General features: G+C 44.6%; 1 protein-coding gene across 1 annotated transcript in view; it reads left to right on the top strand.

Moving 5' to 3' along the window:
- Window positions 1-1,708: 1,708 nt before the first annotated feature.
- LOC147701373 (zonadhesin-like) overlaps window positions 1,709-26,032 on the top strand; it is a 32,800-nt gene continuing 8,476 nt past the window's right edge. The window contains exons 1-3 of the mRNA XM_086928637.1: window positions 1,709-1,759; window positions 7,369-7,426; window positions 7,517-7,567. Of these exons, the coding sequence (XP_086784763.1) occupies window positions 7,387-7,426; window positions 7,517-7,567 (91 nt within the window). The 5' untranslated portion in view covers window positions 1,709-1,759; window positions 7,369-7,386. The remainder of the gene's footprint in view (window positions 1,760-7,368; window positions 7,427-7,516; window positions 7,568-26,032) is intronic.

Here is a 26,032-nt window from a genome sequence, read left to right as displayed (position 1 = left end):
CTGTTGCCGGAACTAAGCCTACCCACACAAGCGAGGTACCATTTTTATAAGCAGACCTTGGGAAATGCTGAGTGGGTGCTGTGGCTCCCTGCAGATTCCAGTAATTTCCATCACAAAAAATGTGAGGAAAATTTGTTTTTTTTGGACAATGTTTGAGGCTGGTGAGAGCCACACAGGCCACCCTAACCTTCATTCCCCTGGGTGTCTAGTTTTAATAAATGTACAGGCTTGCTAGCTTTCCCTAGAGGCCTGCTGAGCTAGGGCCCTAAACTCACAACAATGTACATTAGAAAAAACTATGAGTTTTCAATCGAAAATGGTGATGTGTCCATGTTGTATTTTGGGTAGTTTCCTGTCGCAACCAGTGGGCCTACCCATATAAGTGAGGTACCATTTTTATCGGGAGATTTAGGGAAATACAGAATAGTTGAACGAGTGTTAATACTATTTGACCTATTTATGCATTTCTGCCCGCCAAATGTAAGAAGTGTGTGTTTAAAAAGTAGTCATTTTGAACAACACCCTCTAATTCACAAGCTAATATGTCGACCCACAAATTCAAAGATTCGCAAATAACCTCTGCTTCTAAACTCCATTTATTGTTCCAATTTTAGAAATACATAGGTTTTCTTTTATACCTATTTTTCACTCTTTATATTTTACTAAATGAATTACTCTATACCTGGTACACAATGAAAAAACATTGCGGAGTGCAACTCGGTTATTGTCTCTGGATACCTCAGGTTCTTTGTAAACCTGCATGCAGCCTTTAAACCTGCAACTAGAAGGGTCCCACGGCCGTGACAGTATATAGCTTCAAAAATCTCTCATAATTGGAAGAAGTTATAGCTGAAAATGTAGGCACAAATGGCTGTTTTGTTCAACTAAATTTCAATATTCTTTTATTTCATCTGTTACTTTCTATAGGAAAGCCTTGAAGGATCTACACAAATGACTCCTTGCAAAATTAGTAATTTTGGCTACTTTTCAGAAATGTATAGCTTTGCGGGATCCATTTTTGGTTTCATAACCATTTCTACCACTAACTGGAAGGCGGATGACAGCACAAAAAATAATAAAAATAGGCAATGCCCAGTAAAATGCCCAAACTGTGTAGAAAAATTTGATTTTCTGACAAACAGAAAATAGTAATTTTAGCACCACAAACCCTTTGTTGATACCATGTGCAGGGAAGAAAACAGATGCCTTCTTCTGCAGCACTTTTATCCCATGTATCCCCAAATATCCAAAATAAAGCTGTATTTTGCCCAATTTCTCAGTCCCCTCCAGGGGAATCCACAAACCCTTGGTACCGTTAGAATCCGCAGGATTGCTAGAAGAAAAAGACGCAAATTTGGTGTAGGTATCTTATGGGGGCTTTAGCACAAACTACCCCAAATAGTAAAACAATGGCATTTGTATGTATTGTTTCGAACATAATATATTTATGTCAACCCATAATTTTTGTGAGTCACCAACCATCACTTGGCAACCGTCATTAGCACCTCAGAATAAACCTACATGCAATAAGCTTGGGGCAAGAACACCTGTGATTCATGCTTTATTTAAACTTGGGAAGTTCCCATTGCTCTGTTAGGCTATACTGTTGCAAAAGTTTGTTTCGCAATCAATAATATTTGCATATAGACAAACTGTGCCCAAAGACCTGCTGGTGGATATAAAAGCAAGCAGGTGGCCAGTTACAATCAGCGGGAAGAGGAGGCGCAGAACAATCTGTCCATAATATAAGGAGAGAGAGGTATGTTTCTAAGGAGAAAATATTTATAAAAATTAATGCGTTATTTAAGGGATGAATAGATGAGTGAATCAAATGGTGTCATGGATAATGAACTAAAAAGCATGATTCCTTCTTGTGTTGATGAATATGCTGCTACTCTGTTCCTTTATTCTTATCGGTCCGTCAAATTAGGCTCATTGCTTTGAACAAGAAAGGTAAGGCTCTCAACGTTTCAAATCACTGTGGAGCTGTCATTGCTATGGCTACACTTATTTGAAAACTTCAGCGCTCTGCTGCCTGTACCTTTACAAGGTAAAGAGATGCTGCTGTGCTGCATACATAATGGAGACATGCATGCAGCCTAGTGATGCATTTTATGTTCAAGAATACTTCGATCAAGTTTCTGAAATAAGGGATGAAAATTGTTGTGAAATATTAATTGTGGACTTTGCAGGTATTGCTTTAGGGGGGTGGAGGTTTTTCTAAAATGTAAACACCTGTGCTGCCTCTATTTCAAATGCATCAGCGTTTGGAGATTTCTGCAGCAGGGAAATAACCTTGACATTTAGATGGAGAAAGATCCGCTCTTTTTTAAAAACTCCAGGTGTCCGCAAGGTGGCTTAAACAGTCATGTAGGCAACTGGCTCGGGAATGCCTTATGATTTATTTAGGACCAATTGACATGCAAAAATCTTGTGTCCCACATATTTCAACTAGAATTTTGTGAAGGTAAAAAGTTTTTGCTCTGTATTGATTGACCATGTGTAACTCCTCACCTACATACTAAGACGATATTTAGGAGGGGATTCATGCATGACCCATTCCACTCAAGGCTTCACCTCTTGTGAGCCTCTCCATCCACCTCCGCACTCAATCTTGAAAACACACACACATACATGTGTTACCGTCCTTGTGGGACTATGTGTGAATACCGGCCTTGTGGGGACTAACCTTTCCCAATGATTTTTAAAACACACTAATAACAGAAAAATATTAAGAAAAAAATAATGATACAGGTTCCTGCTTCAAATTTGCAAATATATTGTTATTTAATCACGCACTCAGCACCATCCTTGTGGGGACATGAACACGTACTACCATCCTTGTGGGGACCTAGTCTGTAACACTATTTGTGATTGAATACAGTCGAACGCACATGTCGTAATGTTTATTTATCAACAATATACACAAACAACATTATAAGATTATGTTAATGTTCCAGAATATATCATGTAGGCGTATCAAGAGGGAGAGAGAGAGAGGACTAGTTAGCAAGTCCAAGTCCCCGTGGGATTATATGTATCATCAGAGAAGACTAGCTATATGTGACTTTATGAGTTAGACTCTGACCTGTTTTGTCAGGTGGCACCTTGTCGGTGTGGTCATGAAGCCCTCACTCACCAACCTAGTTGGTGGCATGCTTCATCATTGGGCCCACCCAGTGACACCTAATGTTTCCCGGGTGTGCTACGACGCCTGATTACAGCGGAGCTGGTATTTTTCTGAGAGTGCAGTGTTGGGATTTAGTGAAGTGAAACATTAAAACGGCTTGGCGGGGGTCCCAGTACCCGAGGGTAAATTACATTTTATTGACTGGGCCATATAAATATACACACATGAATAGAAAAAGGACTATAAGTTTAAGTCAAGTGAGCTCAGAGAATGACAGCGCACCTCAGCATAGAATTACAAAACAGGCAGTAAGAACATACATAAGATGCATAAAGTCACATGTAGCTAGTATTCTCTGATGATACACCCAGAATATATCATATCATGCATAACGAAAGACACTTAAAGCTGTATTTAACCAATATATTAGTATTTTAAATCTTAGGAGATAAGGGAACTAACACATAAAGTAATTAACATATGGAACCAAGGAAAACGGTCAAGTGGAATACAGAGCATGATTAGCTGCTTACATTTTTGCTAAAATGGATGTTCAAGAACTCACAGAGCTAGTGGGTGAAGATCATTGTGTTTAAGTCTCCATAGAAATAGTGTGTACATTCACAGCTTAAATCCCATTATAAAGAGTGTGAAGCTAATGATGTTTAAGTCCACACAAAGGTTGTGTGTAATTATAGGAATGCTCGAGTCCCCACAGAGATGGTATGTTATTTCAGCGATGTTTCAGTCCCCACAGAGATAGCGTGTTATTATAGTGATGTTCAAGTCCCCACAAAGATAGTGTGCTATTATAGTGCTTTTTAAGTCCCCACAGAGATTGTGCATGAAGGTGATTGTGTTTCAATCCTCATTAAAATATGGCCCATTTCACAAAAGTAAACTTAGACAAAAAGTCTAACTTTACTACTTTTCAGTAATCACAAAGGTGAATTTAGACCAAAAGTCCAACTTTACTACTTTTAAATATTCACAATGCCTGATACAGAGAATGTGAAGCTGATGATTTTCAAGTTGAAGCAAACACAAGGAGATGTTGGACGGAGTGCTGAAACCTCTCAGTCACTCACCCCCAGTCACAAATCTGGGTTGAATCTATCATTGTTCTTTAGCTCACTAAACCACCCCAGTTCATACCCAGCTGTATGCAAATCAGTCTTGACCCTGGGCCTCATGGTGCCCCCTGGTGCTTCAAGTTGAAACAGAGCTTGCATTTAATTACAGGAATGCTCAAGTCCCCACAGATATGGTATTCTTTTTAGTGATGTTCAAGGCCCAACAAAGATAGGGTTTTATTAAAGTTTTTTTCAAACCCCCACAAAGATAGTGTGTTATTATAGCGCTATTTAAGTCCCCACAGAGAAAGTGCATGAACATGATTGTGTTAAAGTCCTCATTAAAATAGGGTCTGATTCATAATGGTAAACTTAGATAAAAAATCTAACTTTTCTACTTATCAGTTTCAACAATGCAAACTTAGACCAAAAGTCTACCTTTACTACTTTTCAGTATTGACAAAGGTAAATTTAGACAAAAAAAGTTACTACTTTTCAGTATTCACAAAGTCCCATACAGAGAATGCGAAGCTGATGATGCTCAAGCCAAAACAGAGCTTCTTGTAATTACAGGAATGCTCAAGTCCCCACAGAGATGGTGTGTGTCTATAGTTAGGGTACCAGAATTTTAAAGCCAAAAAACAAGACAGTTCACATAAATAGAAAAAGGACTATAAGTTTAAGTCAAGTGAGCTCACAGAATGACAGCGCACCTCAGCAGAGAATTACAAAACAGGCAGTAAGAACATACATAAGATGCAATTTCTGAACCCAGTAGCTTGCCTGTGAATTAAATTGCATTCTTGGAACTACTGCTAACTATCCCCGCTTTGTAAAAAAGTAAAAAACACCTCTGCCCATTTCTAGTCGACCCTCTCCATAAACCAAGACATGAGCTAAATTTCTCGAAATCTGCCTGGACAGCTGGTGAAAAACAGGGACCATCCTGGCAAATCCGGGACACCTGGTCACCCTACTATAGTATTAGTACGGTCAGCAAAGAGAGAGTGTATGATTATAGGCATGACCAGGTCCCCACAGAGATAGTGTGTGAATATAGACATGCCCAGGTCCCCACAGAGGTAGTGTGTGATTATAGAGATGACGAGGTCCCCACAGAGATAGTGTGTGATTATAGAGATGTCGAGGTCCCCACAGAGATACTGTGTGATTATAGACATGCCGAGGTCCCCACAGAGATAGTGTGTGATTATAGACATGCCCAGGTCCCGACAGAGATAGTGTGTGATTATAGACATGCCAGGTCCCAACAGAGATAGTGTGTGATTATAGAGATGTCGAGGTCCCCACAGAGATGGTGTGTTACTATAGTATTACCACGGTTGCCAATGAGAATTTGTGTGATTACAGACATGCCCAGGTCCCCACAGATATATAGTATGACTAAAATCATGCCAAGGTCCTCACAAAGATAGTGTGTGATTATAGACATGCCCAGGTCCCCACAGAGATAGTGTGTGATTAGTGGGTTGCACAGGGATAGCACACAGAGATAATACATGATTAAAATCATGTACAATTCCTCACAGAGATATTGTGCGCTTACAGTGATGTTTGAGTCCCCACGGTGATAATGTGTGATTACAGTGATATTCAAGTCTCTACAGTGATGCTACCCATCAGTAGGCCTCCTAAGTGAGTTCAAAACCAGTTCATGTCGGTAATTGTGGTTCTGCACTGTACAGTTTACCCCACATGGGTTTGCAGTAGCCAAACATAAATTTAAAACAAAGTTCATCACCGTCCAGAGGGCAAATCCAACATTATCGAGATTGCTGAATTTTAAATCTCCCAAACCTGGTTCTATGAAGCAATGGCAACTTCCACAGGGGATAAGGAGCTGCCGGAGACTGCTGGTGCCTTGAGGCTCCCCCATGGTCCCATAGTACATTGAATCCTCGTTGGAGCAGTAGAGAATAGTGAGGAGCATAAAACAGGCCACTGCAGCCCCTTCAGCGCAGGGGCCTGTGTTATGCCTCTTTAAGAAAGCATACACTTCATAGCTTGGCTGGTCATCCCACTCAGGAACTCCTGCACCCACTCACAGACTTACTCAGAGACTCACTCTTCCAGTCACAGATCCACTCAAGCACCCAGTCACAGACCCACTTGGACACTGAAGTGCCCACTCACAGACCCACTCAGAGACCCACACAACCACTCACAGACCCACTCAAAGTCTCATGCATCCACTCACATACCTACTGGGAGAGTCATGTACGAACTCACAGGGCCACTCAGACACTCACACACTGACTCACAGACATGCTCAGAGATTTATGCACCCACTTACTGACCCACTCACAGATTCACACACCCACTGACAGACCCACTGAGACACTTATACACCCACTCACAGACGCACTTATACACTCACGCGTCCAACTCACAGACCCACACAGAGCCAATCGCTGACCCACTTGTACTCACACGCACACACTCACTTTTATGTCATCAGTGATGTCATAAGAGATGTCATCAGTTATGTCACTGACCATTTCATGAGTGATGTTATCTTTGGGGTCATAAGCAGTGCATTGCGGGGGTGTACGTTATAGTTAACTCAGTGACTACAAGTGCTGAATTTCATTGACTTTGTATGAGTAAACTCTGAGCCTAACTATAACATCCCTTTAGCCTTTGTTTTTTTCAGTGAATATATATATGCACTAAATTTGCAACGTGAAATACAGTAAACCTATGATTACCTATTTACCTATATATGCTTATCTTCGCAATATTCTTTTCAATATTCAAAAGTTTGTATTCTGGTAGGTATGTTCTGATATGTGCTGCTGCTCTTTCCTGTGTTCACTCCACCACAATGTTTGTGTGTGTATGCATCTGTGTGCACTGTGTTTGTGTATGAATGTGTTTGTGTGTCCATGTATGTGAATGTGTAGTAATGTCATGTCTCCTTAAGTCTACTGTAGCCTTCCTTGGGTCACCTCATCATTCCCAGTGTTTCATCATTGACCTCAGGACTGTCCCAACTGCTTCCCATTTGCGCAACTGCAATCTTTAAGCTGTATGTTACATCACTCTACTCACAGGGTTTTTTCTAGTGTATTCATGCATTTATAATTTTATAGCTTCCTTTAAATATTTACTTAATCATTGTGATCTGTTGCTGATTGTTTCTAGAAACAAGGCGAGGACAACATGAAGCTACCCAGCTCACACCTTCAGCTACGGATGTTAGGTGAGTAAAAGGGTACATAGTAAAAGGGTGATATGGAACTGGTGCAGCCACAACCCAGTCTGCTCGTTAACACACTATGTATCTTTTCAGGTCTATTGCTGATCTTTGTAAACCCACTTCTGGCTGCAACTACACCAAAAGGTATGGCATTTTACCCCCCCACCGAACTTGATCTAGACATTTGCTGAAGTTTGGACTGTTTTAATACATTGATTATCCTTGTCATCGTGCAGTCAATTGATCAATTTCAGTGCTATTTTTATGGCAAAGCAACTCCAAGCAGTTTTTTAGGAGGACACTAAACAGAAGGTACTACATTTCTCTAAAGGAAAAAAAAAATCCACATGGCAAAGTAGTAGAGGCAGGACATTTGTTACCATGCATCTTTGCTAAATCCAAATCTCACTTACGGCTTAATAAAATATTTGACTGTGAAAAAACTGCCCAACGACTAATATTCTCAAAGCCTACAAAAAAGAATCAAGCAAAGCACAAAGTACAGTTAAATCTAAAAATGCCCCCTCTTTCTGAAAACATACATTTATGTGAGTAGAACACAACCCGGCCCTTTTATTGCCGGTCTTTACATTGCTCTCAATTGCAAAGCTTGACCTGACATATAGTACAACTACCTCTATGCAAACCAATCTTCCCCAACTACATTTTTGGCCTTTATCTTTTTATAATATATGTGATATCTTGCCGGAGCAACTCACTACTCTCTGACTTTCCAAACCATTCTAAAGTTGATTTGTTTGTCTCCAGAATGCATATGTGCCTCGGAGGTTAAATTGCTTTGCGTTAATGCAAACATGCCTAAAATGCCATGTGCTAGGGAATTTTCAAGATAGCAACTGTCTTCATTCAAAGTAAACCTGGGCTCTGAGGGCTAAAGGTGTGAATGCGGTGTCATAGGGAAATCCCCAGTATCCGCTTAACATTCAGCATTAAAATCCAGATTGAATCAGGGAATGTACCCAGAAGAAACACAGTGACAGAAGACTGGTAAGACAAACACAGGGTCCTTCAGCAACTAGAGAAGGGGCACAGAAGAATTATCTTGGCATCCTGTTCTCTCCCTTTCAAATGTACCCCAAGTCTTACATGTGGTATAAAAGGTATATCAATCGGGATTTGACAATGGGGTATCAACAGGGTGCCCACAATGCCCTGCACAGAATATTCTGTGGAGTTCATGAGGGTCATTCTGCCTACTCAGGTGAACCTATTGTTTGCTGCTGGGGGAATTTCCCATCTTTTTCAGAACCATTCCTGTGCTTGAGCATAGACTGGAAGCTGGTAGAGGCTTATGCTACTTAACCTCCTGAAAGTTCAGGCAGGGTAAGTGTAACTTTTAAAGGTTCATTAAAAAAAATATTTATTTAAAAAACAACTTCCCCAATGAATTGGATTGTTAATACCTATTAAAGATAGTTATATCATTATTTTTTTTAGCTTTTCACATTCTTGACGTACCGATCTTCATTTTTGGATTTTTGTAAACATGGTAGGTGTAAACAAGCGACCCTTGACCCTGTCACCAGGTAGGTCGCCCCCTCAGCCAGCACACGGTCCTCCTGTGTGACGCTACCCCCGCTGCTGCCACCCGCTGTGCCCCGATTCGTACTGGGTGTCCCCCATGTTATTTACACTTCTTCTAATTTTGTTTTCTTTTTTGTTTGACTGTATGCCCATTGTTTATTGCCTGTCTTTGTGCCTGCCCCTGCTGTATTTTGTGCCCTTTTTGCCTTCTGGGCCAACCGCCCGCTCCCCCTCGCTCTTTCCTGCCGCTGCATCCCTTGCGGCCCCCCCCCTGGTTCCCCATTCACCGCCCCGCTCCCGCCTCCCAGCTGCTCCTCCCTCCCTCTCCCCCTCATATTGAATCCGCGCGGTGGTAAAGGGAGCAACCCTTGACCCTGTCACCAGGTAGGTCGTCCCCTCAGCCACCACACGGTCCTCCTGTGTGACGCTACCCCCGCTGCTGCCACTCGCTGTGCCCCGGTTCGTACTGGGTGTCCCTCACGTTATTTTCACTTCTGCTAATTTTGTGTTCTTTTTTGTTTGACTGTGTACCCATTATTTATTGCCTGTCTTTGTGCCTGCCCCGCTGTATATTGTGCCCTTTTTGCCTTCAGTGCCACCCACACACTCCCCCCCTCGTTCTCTCCCGCTGATGCGTCCCCTACGGCCTGCCCCCCTGGTTCCCCATGCGCCGCCCGCTCCCGCCTCTCGCTGCTCCTCCCTCTCTCTTCCCCTCATATGGAGACCGGGCAGTGGTAAAGGGAGCGGCCCTTGACCCTGTCACCAGGTAGGTCTCCCCCTCCGCCACCACACGGTCCTCCTGTGTGACGCTACCCCGCTGCTGCCCAGTTCGTATTGGGTATCCCCCACGTTATTTTCACTTCTGCTAATTTCATTTTCTTTTTTGATTGACTGTGTGCCCATTGTTTATTGCCTGTCTTTGTGCCTGACCCCACTGTCTTTTGTGCCCTTTTTGCCTTCTGTGCCACCCGCCCGCTCCCCCCTCGCTCTCTCCCGCCGCTGCGTCCCCTGCGGCCCGCCCCCCTGGTTCCCCATTTGCCACCCCACTCCCGCCTCCCAGTTATTCCTCCCTCCCTCTTCTCCTCATATGGAGGCCGCGCAGCGGGCACGCCGAATGCGCGCTTAAGGCAAGCCTGTCTGCGCCCATCCACGCTCGGACTGCACCCAGCCCTCGCCGAAGCCAGGAAATGAGATATGACACCGCCGCCCTCCACGCACTCAACCCCGGCTGACCATCCGCTTGCTACGGAGCCACCCCGAAGCGCACCCACGGACCCTTCAGCTGCCAAGCCTGCAAATTCACCTGCCTCCTAACATGCACCCACCCCCCGGACCAAGCAACGACAACAACCACCTCAAGTGCATCCTGCTCAACACCCGCTCCATCCACAAACACGCCGTCGAACTCTGGGACCTCCTCGACACAACAGTGCCGGACGTCGCCTTCCTCACAGAAACCTGGATGAACGCCCGACATCGCCATAGCCATCCCAGACGGCTACAAGATCACCTATAAGGACCGTGTCAACCAAACCGGAGGAGGAATCGCCATCATTTACAAGAACACCATCAGCGTCACGACCAACACCGGAGATACCCTCACCGCCGCTGAACACCTACACTTCCAGATCCACACCAACCCCAAGACCACCCTCAGAGGAACCCTCATCTACAGACCCCCGGGCCCACGCACACAATTCAGTGAAACCATTGCAGACTTCATCAGCCCGCATGCCCTTGCCTCATTCGACTGAATCCTCCTAGGGAACCTGAACTTCCACCTGGAGAACAATAACGACAACAACACCACCACCCTGCTCTACAACCTCGCCAACCTCGGACTCAAGCAACTGGTGAACACTCCCACCCACTACGCCGGCCACACGCTCAACACCATCTTCTCCGCCAGCAACCAAGTCTCCTTCAGCCACTCCACTAGACTACACTGGACGACCACAGCTGCATCCATTTCACTTTCAAGAAGACTACATCCCATGACCGCCCGCAACAGATCACCGCAGAGGCTGGAGTAAAGTCACTACAGACCAGCTAACCACGTCACTGAGCCATAACCCACCTACCGACACCACCAACACCAACGAAGCAGCCCGCAACCTCACACAGTGGATCACCAACTGCGCCAACGCCCTTGCCCCACTGAAGAACCCCCAGGCAAGACCAACAACAGGAAATCCACATGGTTCACCAACGCCCTCAAAGAATCTAAGAAATCCTGCGGAACTCTCGAGAACACCTGGCGCCACGAACAGATGACAGAAAACCTGACAGCTCTCAAGAACGCCACTCGCGAACACCACCAGCTGATCCGCACCACCAAAAGTACAACATTCAAAGACCGGCTGGACAACAACACACACAACAGCAAGGAACTCTTCAGCATCGTAAAAGAGCTCTCCAACCCCAGCGCCAGCAGCAACAACATCACACCATTGCAAGACCTCTGCGACTCCCTCGCTACGTTCTTTCACCGCAAGATCACCGACATACACAACAGATTCGGTGCCCAGACTCCGCCTCCAAGCACCAAAACAACACCCCCTACCACCACCCTCAGCGCCTGGACCCCCATCAGTACTGAAGACACCACCCACGTCATGAACAGACACCATCCACTCCGGCTCTCCCTTCGACCCATGCCCTCACCACATCTTCAACAAAGCCAACACCATCATCGCACCCCACCTCCGGAACGTCATGAACAACTCCTTCACATCCGCTACCTTCCCAGAGAGCTGGAAGCACGCAGAAATCAACGCCCTTCTGTAGAAACCCACAGCTGACCATAAAGACCTCAAGAACTTCCGCCCGAATCTCTCTTCTTCCCTTCCCCGCAAAAGTCATCAAAAAGACTGTCAATAAATAGCTGACCGCTTTCCTCGAGGCAAACGACTCCCTCAACCCATCCCAGTCTGGATTTTGGGCCAATCACAGCACCGAGACCACCCTCATAGCAGCCACCAATGACATCAGAACCCTGCTTGACAACGGGGAAACAACCGCCCTCATCCTTCTAGACCTCTCAGCCGCCTTTGATACCGTCTGCCATTGCACCCTAATAACCTGCCTCCACAACACTAGGATCCAAGGAAAAGCTCTGGACTGGATCACTTCGTTCCTCTCCGACAGAACCCAGAGAGTCCGGCTCCCTCCCTTCCGCTCCGAGGCCACCGGTACCCCAAGGCTCTTCGCTCAGCCCAACCCTCTTCAATATCTAAATGAGCCCCCTGGTGAACTGCTGCTGAAGTAAAGACGGGTGTGTGGACGCTTTCCTGAGGGAATCGAAACTCGCCTGCATTTTGTGACGACCCCCGTGCCTGGTTGCTTCCACCCGCCGGTTCCTCCCTGCCGAGACGCTAGGAACAACAGCATCGCAGGTTGAAGGAACTCGCCTCCCCAGGGGGCACTGCTAACGCGCATTGGAGCGCGTCATCACCCAGCGCCAGGCGGCGCTACAAAGCGGGACTACGCCAGCAATGCGGGACGCGAGCGGGTCGCCCGGGGCGAAGCCCGGGCAAAGGGCGGGCCCTCTTAGGCCCTCAGAGGCCAGAAGAGGCTGGGCTGGGCACGAGGCCCTGTTCAAATCCCTGAGTAAGTAAATCCATTTCACTATCCCTATCATTGTGAAACTGCATGATGGCTACTGCCACTGTTAGCGCTGCCATTACCGGCTTGGATAAATCTGTGAGCATACTAAACAGAACACTGGATGACTATTTTCCCAAGGCCGCTCCTGAGGGTAAAAAAGAACTACTACTTGCTGAGAAGCGGGCGGATCGGCGTCGTTCAATTGAACGCATTAAAAGTAGGACACTGTCTGAGCCCATTTACTCTGTCACCTTGGACAATGAAACGAATAACATTCTGACAGATAATTTATCTCCAACTGCCAGTGTGCCCCTATTGCTCAAGGAATGCCTAGCTCCAGCCATCTCACCAACGCAAACTCGGACTGAGTCACAAATTGAGGCTCAAGATCCTCCCAGTACACCTAACCCCGCAGCAATTTTGATTTCCCCCACAATCAGGCCGGGAAAGGTAGTAAGAGGGAAACACCAGAGGACATTGGCATATAAAGTACATGGGCCCCCACCCCCTAAAAGGAGGCGGACAAAAATGGACACTAGTAAGTCCAAGTTAAGCCACTCAGATTTTGGTAAGAAGATTAGTCTTGCTACTACTATGACTTTGGGAAAGTCAGCCAGCAAGCAAACAACGGCAACTGCCTTAACCCCGTCAAAACCCACAATACCACCTTCCCCATTAATCACAGTGCCTGACATTATCCACACCCCAATGGAAGAAGGCTCGCAGACAACCATTCAGAAGAATCTATTGGACAATATTGAAATGATTGTGCGAACCTATATGCTAGCCTTATCTGATAGACTAAAAGGAGTGGAATCAAGGCTGGGGAGGATTGAGTTGGACCTGGTAGCTCTTGGGCAACTGGAAAGGTCACTAAGACCCCAGAATGCAACACAGCCCCAAAAAGCTCCACATACAATGTGTACTCCCTCAATTGAAAGGGCAGCTGTAAAAGCTACTAACTCTACTATTGATAACAACATAGTAGTAGCTAATGCTGCTACCCCTAACCACCCAACTATAGGTGCCCATTCTGCTAGTAAACCGCCCAAAAGCTCTAACCCAAAACAACTACAATCATCTAAGAGTAGACCAACCTTAACATCAAATTCTACGGACACCCTAGCTAATATCCAGCCTAGGGAACCAAATATTCCCCCAAACAGTTTCCCTAGAGTTGAAGAGAAAGAGGTTAGTCACGCAAGAGGGGGTCAGGGAAGGATACCACCTATGGAACTCCCACCGGAAGCTCTGCCATATGTAGTGGTGCTTACCGGGGTTCCTGAGCTGACAAGTGGTAAGCGGTAAGGTTACTTTCAGCTAAAGAATAAGATTATGCACTGGTTGTCATTGTACAGACCCAAAGCCAACTATGTAAATGGCGAAATAGTTCATGTGCGTCGCCTGTCTTGGCTGGGTGGTAGAACAAAGGATATAGGGGGTGACATTGTAGTTGTTAACTTCAGGGACAGGAAGGCGGTCCAATATATTTTGAGTTGGCCTTACGGCAACGAAAACAACTGTATAGTGCCACGCCCTTTGACTTATTTTTACCCAAGATCAACTGTATTTCCCCCTCAACACGCAACTAGCTTCAATCCCTTTAACAAACAATTTTCGAATATGGAAGTAGCTAGGAACCCAGCCTATTTGCACCATCTGGTCCCACCCCCTTTGATCCATGGGTGGAACACTGTACCAACTAGTCACAACCCAGGAGGAAATGGTAATATGTCCAATCTCATCCCATTTACTCCTTTGGAACTAACAAATAGGTTTGAGGCATTCAGTGGCTTGGAAGAGTGCGATTGATGTTTAAAGAGCACGGAAGACAATAGGGGTACTGAAAATGTTTCATGTATTTTGGGGTGTATTGTGGAAAAAGGATTTAGTTGTTTGAAGCCAGGCCCACACACTGCTGTTATTTGTGATGAAACAATCAATAATAGATCGTCTGTTGCATTACCTGTAGCGTCTCCTGGGACAAATGAGGGCTCATTCTTGTTACAATTCGCCCCAAGCCAAAAAAGTAGAGATGCTGGGGGGAATGAAAATGTGCCATGTACTTTGGGATACCACTACCGAAAGGAAGGTAATAGCAGTCCTAGGGTGGACACATGTTTTGTTGTTACAGGTACAGATGAAGTCAACAGGAGCTCACCAGTCGTTATACCTGCCATGCGCCATGATACGAATGAGGGATCTTCCCTATTTACACTCGTCTCATGGAACATTGCGGGGGTGCGTGTAAAATTAAATGACCCCGACTGGAATGCATACATAAATACTTTTGACATCTGTGTGATGCAGGAAACATGGGCCACAGTACAACTGCACAGGGTTGGCTATAAAACCTACCAAATAGAGGCTGTCCCTTCCCTGAGAGGTCGTGCATCTGGAGGCCTCCTAGTATGGGTCAATGTTTCCATTAAATTAGTTATCAAAATGATCAACACCGACTCCCCAGACATTCTTTGTCTAGAAATAACGACAGTGGATAACAGGGCGTTTTATCTATTCAATGTTTATAACAGCCCCCAATCTTCCCACAAGGAATCCATGTGTATAGGGAAGTTGGAGTCACTTATGGATTCACTAAAAATAGAGTCAGGTGTTATTCTATGTGGAGACTTGAACTGTAACTTTGAACCAATCTCAGGGATATCCCCATTGTTTGAGGAGGAGGACAACGCCAATGCAATACCCGCCCTGAAGGAGAATTGTATGGTGGCCGGTACAGCATTGGCTTTGCAAATTACACGGCTCCTGACCTCACATGGCTTGAGAGCATGTAATGGCCGTATGCCATCAGATAGCCCGAAAGCCCCCACATTTAAGAGAGGCAATTATGGGAGTAAATTAGACAATGTTATTGTCTCCTTTGACCTCTGGCCCTTTACAGTAGACCTAAAGGTCAAAGAGAGATACGAAAGCGACCATTACCCTTTAGAAATGAGTTTTCTACTAAGCATGATAACGGGGCTTGACAACATGAAGGGAGGTCATAGTATAGCAACCTCAACCACAATTGATAATATTGTCCTTAGCAACAATCGTAGGGCGGTTAAATGGGCATTTGTGCTAGAAAAAGAGGATCTATTGGCCAATATTTACTGCACTTTTGCAGATACTCTGGACCCATATTGCCCCCATAGCTGCAACCCTAAAGAATTTATCGATTTACATAAGTCCCTTTTCAGCCAATTATTAGAAATTCTTACTAAAAAACCTAAAAGAGGTGCTGGTAGGACTAGTGCAAAATCCGTAGGCAAACCTTGGTATAACAAGGAATGCCGTCTTGCCAAAACTGCACTGATTAACGCTGTTAAAGGGGAAAGTCCGTTAGTAATTAGTGAGAAAAGAAAGGCTTATAACAAAATAATACTGAGAGCTAAATCCTCATGGGATGAGGAATTGTGGCTCAATATGTTAACAGCCGCTAAAAACAAGGACCAGAAACAATTCTGGGAATTGGCAGCTAAGGAAAATAAACGGGAGAAAGGTTCCAGGGAGGTCTACTTAGATGAAGACACTTGGGTCAAGCACTTTTCGTTATTGTATGCAGCTAAAACTCCGACTGAGGCAGCAAATGATGTACCCCCGCTTACAATACCAGCCAATACTCACCCGTTAGTGTTTACCTTACAAGAAACAGAGGCAGCAATTATTACAATAAAGAAAGGGAAGGCGCCAGGGCTTGACAGAATCCCTGGTGACCTGTATTTGTATAATATTGATGTTTGGGCACCCTATTTAAATCATTTATTTAACATAGTTGCGGCTAGTGAGCAGATTCCAGATACTTGGAATGGCGCAGAAATCATCACCATTTTTAAAAAAGGGGATCGTGGTGATCCAGCAAATTACCGCCCCATTAGCCTTTTATATATCACGCAGAAAATATATGCTAGGCATATTCTAAATAGAATAAATTCATGGTTGGAGGAGGAGTCAATTTTATCTAAATACCAGGCGGGATTCAGAAGCAAAACAAGTACTATTGATCAAGTATTCAGGTTATGCTGCTTGTATTGGAAGTATGTCATCATCCGCAAAGGTCACTTGTATGTGACCTTTGTAGACCTACGAGCAGCATTTGATCTCATTCCACGAGATCTACTTTGGGAAACCCTGAATAGGCAAGGGCTGCCTGGCGAATTATTAAAACTTATAATAGGACTGCATCGGGAGAATTACGCTAAGGTTAGATGGGGCCCAAATGAGGAACTCACAGACCCGATCCCGATAAAAAGGGGAGTGCGACAGGGCTGTGTCCTGGCCCCTACTTTATTCTCCCTTTATGTAAACGACATTGCAACCTACATGGGAAACTGCGATAATGATTCTCCTCGACTGGGAGGGGAACGCGTTGCGTCCCTCCTTTTCGCGGACGATACAATCCTAATATCGCAAACGCCACGTGGCCTACAGATCCTATTAGACAGGTTCCAACAGTACTGTATCCACAAAGGATTAGAAATCAATATGAAAAAAACAAAATATATGGCATTGAACCCGCACAAAACTTTTAAAAAGAACTTAATGTTAAATGGGCAAAGATTAGACTACGAGCACAGTTTCACTTACCTGGGGATCTTGATGGACTCTGTAATGGGATGGGGCCCACAATTGGAAAAATCTAAATTGGTGTTTAAACAAAACTGTTTCCCAATAACACAGAGATACAAAAAAAGTGTGAACAAAGCAGTTACTCCAGCAATAGAGCTTTTTAGATACAAGGTACAATCCGCCTCCTTGTATGGGGCAGAAATCTGGGGCCAGTATGCAAAAAAACTTTTGAAGTACTGGAGAACAAATTTGTCAGGGGACTATTAAAAGTTCCAATCAATACCCCCCTGATACCCCTATTCTTAGACCTTAACATTAAACACACAGATCAGCACGCTATATTGAGACCATTGCTGTTGTGGGTCAGATTATGGACAACCCTGGAATTATCTGACTATAAAAATGGGCTGAAGGAAGTATTAGAGCTGGATAGAGACAATAAGATCTTCTGGTTTAAGCATGTAAAAAACTGGCTTACCAAGCTCGGATTATCACACTTTTGGAACGAGCCTGGATCTCTAAACGCAACTTCCAAGAAAATTGTCAAATTAAGCTTTTGGTCATATGTGAGTTATGATTCTGTGTATACAAGAACTCACGGCCCTCTCACTGAAAAATTTCTTTTGGCAAAAAATGAGGCTCTATTCGAACAATTTCTAGATGAAATTCAACCTCCACTGGCTAAATCTTTATATTTAAAATTTAGGTATGGAACGTTGAGGATAAAAGTTACTGAGAAAAGATGGGGGAAGACTGATAAAGATCATTGTACCCTGTGCACTAATAACCAAAGGGAGGACATTTTCCACATACTGTTTTTTTGTCCCAGTTATGACAAAGCTAGGAAAAAGTGGATAGTCCCCTTGTGCCGTAACATTGGCTCTACTTCCCATAGGGAAGCTGGCAGAATCCTAAGCATGGACACCAGCCAAGTAATCGTGTTCGGTATTAGCACATTTCTATTGTCCACTTATTTTGTTAGAAGGAAATTATCTCTTTCATTTTAAACTAGAGAAAGCTGCTATTCAGACTCTCCGAAATCATGAACAAAGCCTAGGCATCGCATTTTTAATTTTGGTTGCTCAAATTTAATTTAATGTCTTTTTAACTGTTTTTAACATTTTAATATTTATTTGATACTGTGCCAAACTGAAACTGTAAACTATGTGCTTTTATTGATGAAATACTAGCTAACGTGTTAAATTTGATGAAATGTAGAAGTAATGCAGTATTAGGGTGCCCATTATAACGAATGCTATATTGTTGTATATTTTATCATGAACTGTATATTTTATTGTTATCTTTTATGTTGCAATGCAACGAAATAAAGATTGAAATTGAATTGAAATGAGCCCCCTCGCCGCCATCGCATGCAAACACAATCTCAACATAATCTCCTACTCCAAAAACACCCAGCTGATACTCTCCCTCACCAAAGACCCAGCCACCGCCAAAACGAACCTCCAGGAAGGAATGAAAGCGGTGGCAGAATGGATGAAGGTCAGCCGTCTGAAACTGAACTCAGACAAGACGGTGGTCCTCATCCTCGGACCATCCCTGTCCGCCTGGGACGACTCCTGGTGGCCCACAGCGCTGGGCACCACACCGACACCCATGGACCATGCACGCAACCTAGGATTCATCCCGGACTCCTCTCTCACTATGACCAAGCAAGTCAACGCCATCTCATCCTCATGCTTCAACACCCTGCACATGCTCCGGTAGATCTTCCGGTGGATCCCTACGGGAACCAGAAAGATGGTCACCCAGGCCCTCGTCACCAGCCGATTGGACTACGGGAACGCCCTATACTCAGGAACCACAGTCAAACTTCAGAAAAGACTCCAGCGTATACAGAACGCTTCTGCACGACTCATCCTCAACATCCCTAGCCCAGCCACATATCCGCCCACCTGAGAGACCTGAACTGGCTCTCCGTCAGCAAAAGGATCACGTTCAGGCTCCTCACCCACGCACACAAAGCGCTCCACAACATGTACCCCGAATACCTCAACAATCGCCTCACTTTCTACACTCCGACCCGCCAGCTCCGCTCCACCAGCCTCGCCCTCGCCGCCATCCCAAAGATCCGCAGAACCACCACCGGAGAAAGATTGTTCTCCTACCTGGCCGCCAAGACATGGAACTCCCCCCCCCAGCCCACCTACGACTGACCCAGGACCATCTCACCTTCAGGAAACACCTCAGGACCTGGCTATTCGAGCAGTAGCAGCACCCCCTCTCCCTTCAGCGCCTTGAGACCCTCACGGGTTAGTAGCGCACTCTATAAATGCACTGATTGATTGATTGATTGATAGCTACTCCTGTCACAGCAAATATATAGCTTTTAGGGTTTTGTTGCTGTGGGAACATGGTGACATTGCTTTTCAGTATGTTCCCCTTTTTAAATACTATGCATTCAACCTTGTGGGCTAAAAGACATACAATTAATTGACTTACTAATATTCAAAACTGAGGTTCGTATCCTCTTAAACAGGCTTATTTTACCGGGTCACACTGAAGGTTTTACACTGCAGCAATCAGGCGACAATGATAATCCTGAAGCCATAGTTTTCTTTGTCACACAGGTGGATGTCACAATAAGTGCTGCAGAACTCAGGCAACATTTAACTTTTCATGCTTTGGGTATATTTCCACACCATAAACAATGGCCTTATAGAAGGGTTAAATGACCCAACCAGGGACTCAGCCTTTTAGGGTCAGAGCATATTCAGTGGGCACTCGGCAGCAGTATCCCAGTGTGCAGTGTCTAAAGACCATCTATAAAAGAAATCAGAAAATGGTGGGTATTTTTTTAAGCTCACACCTCCCATGCACTGTCCAAAAAAAAACCACTACATAACTACTACTTTCAATCAGGCCATGTAGCACTCTCAAGGCAAGCAGGGTAGTCAGGAGAATCCCAGCAAGAACCACACAAACATTTCCCAAACCTCCTGCTACCCCCAGCCAATCAGAGTAAAGCCCATCTTTTAAACATTAGCAAAGCTTCTGCTCCCATAGTCGAAAGACCACCTAGCAAAACCCCAGACTATACACCACAGAATCTCCCTTGTGTCCCAGGTATTCCAGCCAATCAGAGCCTGGCCCTTCATCTCCACAACCTTAAGGTACAATCTACCAAGTGGACACTGAGAATGTTGTCACCCATTTAGGCATGTTCAGAACAGTAAGTGCTTAGACCTAGAAGCACAGAGCCTCTAATGAGACACCTAAACTCTGTGCTACACATGCACACACACCACACCCAAAATGCACACACTACAGTGCAATCATTTACAGATTACCGCTGACCAAAAAAACATTATTTTTATTCTACTCATTAGCACACACACCACCTACAAAGCAAACTTTCTAACATGCTGATTAATGCATACTCTGCAACCATACATTGTCTTGAAAAAGGCGGCATATTTAAACGAAACAACCACAATGCATTTTTATAATGTAAATATGGCCCACCTCCACTCCTAATCATGTCTTTGACACAGTGGACTATAACACTCCCCATAATGGCTATACACAGTAGGGAAGGGTGGGGTATGCCATTGTTCACAAGCATATTTTACCTTGACTGCTCACAGATCGAGTAACACCCAAATCATAATACAACCTCTTCATTTCCCATTTCAACCTCTCTGCATCATGCAAATTCCATATCCAACAAGCTTCTAAATATCGGATGTTAGCCACATGTGTGACCATTTTATTTTTGCGTCTCTAATCCAGTTTTTCTGTGACTTGCAATTTGAGACTCTTAAAATTATATGCACTAATGTCTCTCAGACACATTAGTGATTCTCAATGGGGTCGATTTTGACCTACTTCATCAATATTCCTGAGGCAGGTCACAATTTGCAACCCATTGACAATAGCCAATAAAACAGGGATGGTGGTCTGCTGTGGATATCTGTGTTTGCTTTTAAAAAAAACATTTTTTTTTTAAATACATCCTGTTTTGTTTCAGAAATGAAAATAAAAAGTTACTGTTTCATTTTTCAAGAGCAGGCACTGGTCTGTGAGGCAAGCTGCCTGCTCGTAAAAAATGTTTTCATTGCCAGTTACAAAGATCAGGGGTCCCCTTCCCCTTTGTGACTGTCACTGGTCCCAAGCAGCCCGATGGTTCATTTGCGACCTGCTAAATGCTATGTTAATCTGGTCCTTTATCACTATTGCCGCCATTCAGCACTCGCACCATAATCTCCTCTGAAACTTCAATGTTCTGAACATGTTTAGAGCCAAAGCAGTGAAACAACCTGTCAAAAATTCTTGTCAAGTCTCTGACACCTAGAAACTAATCATCAGACCTATACACTCTCAAATCAGCTCCCTGCTTTATAACAAGGCAATGCCCCTTCACCACGGAACTGAAATACCATGCTATTCTCCACACTACATTTAGGCGCCACACTCAACCAAAAATCAGAAACATTTTCCTTGAAAACTTTGGCAAGGATGATTTTTTAATTAAACTAATTAAAGTCTCAAACACCATCAGACCTCATCAGATGTTATAAAACGTTTATTCAGCATTTATAGATACAACTGTACAATGGCACATAGCATATACTGCAACTGTCAGCACATTATCATATCATGGTGCCAAACACCAGGGAACGTGAAAACAAAAAACAAGAACAGTTAATAAACATCTGAGCCGAGTCCCGCAATAGGATCACATCAAAAGTAGAAGTAAAGAGTACATGCAGGTTACTTTCATAGGTACAATATCTCAACAGTTGTGTCCACATGATAGCTCTGCCCCACCTCTCACTGCATGTGACCAAGACCAGAAAAAAACCCAGAGGCACTCACTCCGCAGTAATTAGTCATCACTCTGTTCGCTTTGAGCCACCAGATACTCCCTCAAAGGGGCCCAAATGTCCTTAGGCCTAGAGTACACCGGAAGCTCCTCAGCATATAAGTCTAATTGCTCCCGACAGTACACCATGTCCTTCAGCCACTCGTTCACCTTCGGCCACCGTCGTCCATTCCACGTGAACAGCACCCGCCTCTTGGCCAGCATCAGTGCCACCCGTACAAACTTGCCCACTGCTGCCCTCAATTCAGGCATGTAACTCAATAGACACACTACTGGTGTACAATCTACCACCTGGCCAGTCATGGTAAGTAGCAGAGTGACAACCTCCTCCCAATAGTGATATACAGGTCCGCACAAAAAAAGCGAGATGAAGGAAGTCACCCCACCCCGACCACACCTCCTGCAATAATCTGAATCCCTAGGACCAAGCTTACATAGCTTATAAGGAGTATGGTATACCTGGTGAAGAAACTTCAAATGTATAATTCGCCGGTTGCTATTAGACGTAAACCTCCCTGTGAGCATACAGATCTGTTCCCACACCTCGGCCGTGATCGGGGGATCAAGTACTTCGTTCCAGCTTCCCATGCTGTTATCCACCCCCCGAACCGTCTCAACCTGCACTGCCCTATACTATCTGGTAAGCAGCTTCTTTCTAGAGGGGGCAACTATTAGCAGCTGCAGCATCTGTAACACCTCAGGCTCATCAGGGAAACATGTCTAATGGTCCCTCATCGCCTGCCGGAGTCTATAGCAGGTGAAGCGAAAGAGTGGAGTGGGATTTTGCACATAGCTCAGATCATTCACTGAGATATATTTCCCTTCCACATACAAATCGCTCAGCAGAGTAATCCAAGCCTCTCTAAGTGCTGTGACAAGGCCCTTTTCACCCGCTATCGACAGCGCAGAGTGTCCCTCTATAGGCAGCGTGGGCGCTATACAAAGGACGTTTGTGAGCCCGTCTCCCAATCTCCTGCAGCGTATAAATGGTGTTGTCTATCGTGTTTATCTCCCCTTTGGGAGTGTGCCTGCAGGTATGCGTAACAATACCTTTTAAGGGTACAGGATGCTCGTCACTTTCCTCCACTGCTACATGCGGGATGAAAATGTGCGCCCGGAACCAGAACTTTGCATGTTGGGCTTGCCCACACAGATAGTACGCATAGAGGTCTGGAGAATTGAATCCCCCCTTTTCAAATGTCAGCGTCAACTTATGCCACCCAATCCTCTGCTGTCTGTTCCCCCATACTAGCCTCAACAGTTGAGTCTGGACTGTGCTAAAAAAATGCTTGGTCAATTTAATCGGTATATTACAGAACAGGTATAAAAACTTGGGAAGTATGATCATTTTAATCACCGATTTACGGTCCGCCAAGGAGAGAGGCAGACAGCACCAGTGATAAATCTGTCGCACCAGCTCTGTATATGCAGGACCATCATTTTCCCTAATAATGACCTTGGGGTCTCGATGGAGCCAGACCCCCAAGTACTTGACAGGTTCTACTGTCCATATGAGGGGATATTCCACCTGGGGTGAGACAGTGGCAGCAGTCAGGGGGATGAGAACCGATTTCTCCCAATTGATCTGCAAACCGGAGAAGAGGCCAAACTTCACGTATTCACGCAAAATAGGCGACAGGTAACGCTGCGGCTTGTTGACGTACAGGACCATATTGTCCGCATAAAGAAAAACTCCAACCGGACGGTTGCGGAAATTCAACGCAGCCGCCCTATGTGACTGACACATTTTACATCCCAGTGGCTCCCAAACTATGGCAAATAGGAACAGGGAAAGGGGACAGCCTTGTCGAGTGCCACGTTCTATGCTGAACGTCTCAGATGTTAACCCGCCCACCCTAACCGTCTTTAACATCCTCTTCTTCAATGGGCAAACTCAGGTACTTTCTGTGCACATCAGATAACCACACACATGCCGTATCATCAAGATACTTGTTCATAGCCGAGTCTGGCATGCCTCCTCGGGACGTGTATATGTCTGTATAGAAAGCACGGAATTGCTCTACTATGCTGTCATGGGAATAGTGGTACGTAAGAGTAATGATGCCCACGGTGCAGTACTTTTACATATGTTAGTTGTAGGACCAATACCACTAATTGTCTTTCCTAGACGCACTAATCTGTCTTCAGAGTTAAATCAATCTCACATTCTGAACAAATTTTATTCCTATATGTGCCTGTCCATCCAATCAATTACACAGGAAAAAATAAATTAGTATATTCTGTTTATCTTTCTCCGTTTCTTCTATTTTGAAAACACATAGATATATACAAACTTTTAACACATATATATATACATATATACAATATTTATACATAGTCACAAATTACAAACATAGAAAAAATTGAAAAAAATTCAGACGTAAATAAGAACCATATTTCTGGTTCATATGCCCATAATCAATTCAATTAAGGGATGTCACCATCTCGTTATATCAAAAAAACATTCCCTATACTACGGTCATGGGAATAGTGGGCCTCTCCATTGGCATCCACTATATGGTCAATTGGGTGGTGATCAGCCCTATCCCTTAGCCTATTAGCTAATACCCCACCCAGTCTGCCGCCCTTGCCATAGACTCTGGCTACATACCGATTTGATAGATATTTCACCTCTGTCGATGCTAGTGTGTTGTATTCCTCAACATGTTCATGAATATAAGCCAATATCTCAGCAGATGGTGCATTGTTATATTGAGCCATTCAGTCTTGCAGCCGCTCTTCCACCCGACAAATTTGTTCGCTGATGTCCCTGAGTATTCCCCCTTATCGATGCCTTAAAGGCTTCCCACAAAGTCAGCTGACTCTCTACGGAACCCGCATTTAACTCAAAATACTGTAAAATAGATTTCCTGACGGTTTCAGCATAGACCGGGTCCAGCAAAGCATCAGCGCGAAAACGCCAAGTGAAGGGCCTCCGCATGTTGGCAGGGGCAGATACCTCAATAACAACATGATTATGATCGGACAGGGTTCTCGGAAATGTATAGACCTTCTCCACCCACCTAAGCATGGGCGAATTTTGCGAATTCGCGATCCGCGAATTTGCAAATTTGCGAATTCGCGATCCGCAAAATTCGCAAATTTGTGCGAATTTGCGGATTTTTGTTTTTTTGCGTGTTCGCTGGGTTTTTTGTGTGTTCGCTGGGTTTTTTGCGTGTTCGCGGGGATTTTTGCGTCTTCGCGAGCCGCTTGCATAGCGAAGTTACCCATGCAGTCGTTTATGGGAGAGGGAGAGAGAGATAGATAGATAGATAGATAGATAGATAGATAGATAGATAGATAGATAGATAGATAGATAGATAGATAGATAGATAGATAGAAAGAGAGAGAAAGAGAGGGAAAGAGAGAGGGAGAGAGAGAACGAGAGAAAGAAAGAGAAGGGCCAGATTCCTGAGTTGCCCCTACAGAACATACAGCTTTTTATTTTTAGCAAAATGCATATGAAAATTGTGCTGTAAAGGTCTCTTTTAGTTTAACCCCTCCTGACAACTCAAAATGGGTGTATTTGCCATCCTCTCCCTTCTTCCTGTTTTTTATATCTGTAAGTGCTTCCTGATGAGGTTTAATTCCTTGGACAGGTGCCTCGTTGCCTACTTGTGACTATTCTCTGACCCTGCTTCAAGGGTCAGAGCAGGGTCAGAGAATAGTTGCAAGTAGGCAACGAGGCGCCAGGAAGCAATTAGCAGCAGGTGTCCAAGTTGAATTTAATTTGCTTGTAACCCTTTTGTAGGTTCAACTTTTGCACCTGCTGCTGTAACCCTTGCTTGGCTGAAAATTCGTCCCCGCTGATTCGCGGATTTCACCGCGATTTCGCGAGATTCGCGGATCGCGAAATCGCTGAAAATCCGCAAATTCGCCTGCGTAACGGATTTTACGCCCACCCTTACACCCACCCATTCGCCTCTCCGTTAAGCAGCCAATAGTCCAGTCTGGACCAACTATTAAAAGCAGGAGTAACATGAGTGCCCTCAAGAATCCCCACATGGAGCGTCCTCCAGGCTTCCACCAGGCGCATGTCTTCCATA

The sequence above is a fragment of the Lissotriton vulgaris genome, chromosome 7 (genome assembly GCF_964263255.1).
Source record: "Lissotriton vulgaris chromosome 7, aLisVul1.2, whole genome shotgun sequence".
Taxonomy (NCBI): domain Eukaryota; kingdom Metazoa; phylum Chordata; class Amphibia; order Caudata; family Salamandridae; genus Lissotriton; species Lissotriton vulgaris.
Note: the sequence above shows the minus strand (reverse complement) of the source record. Positions and strands in the feature narration are given on the sequence as shown.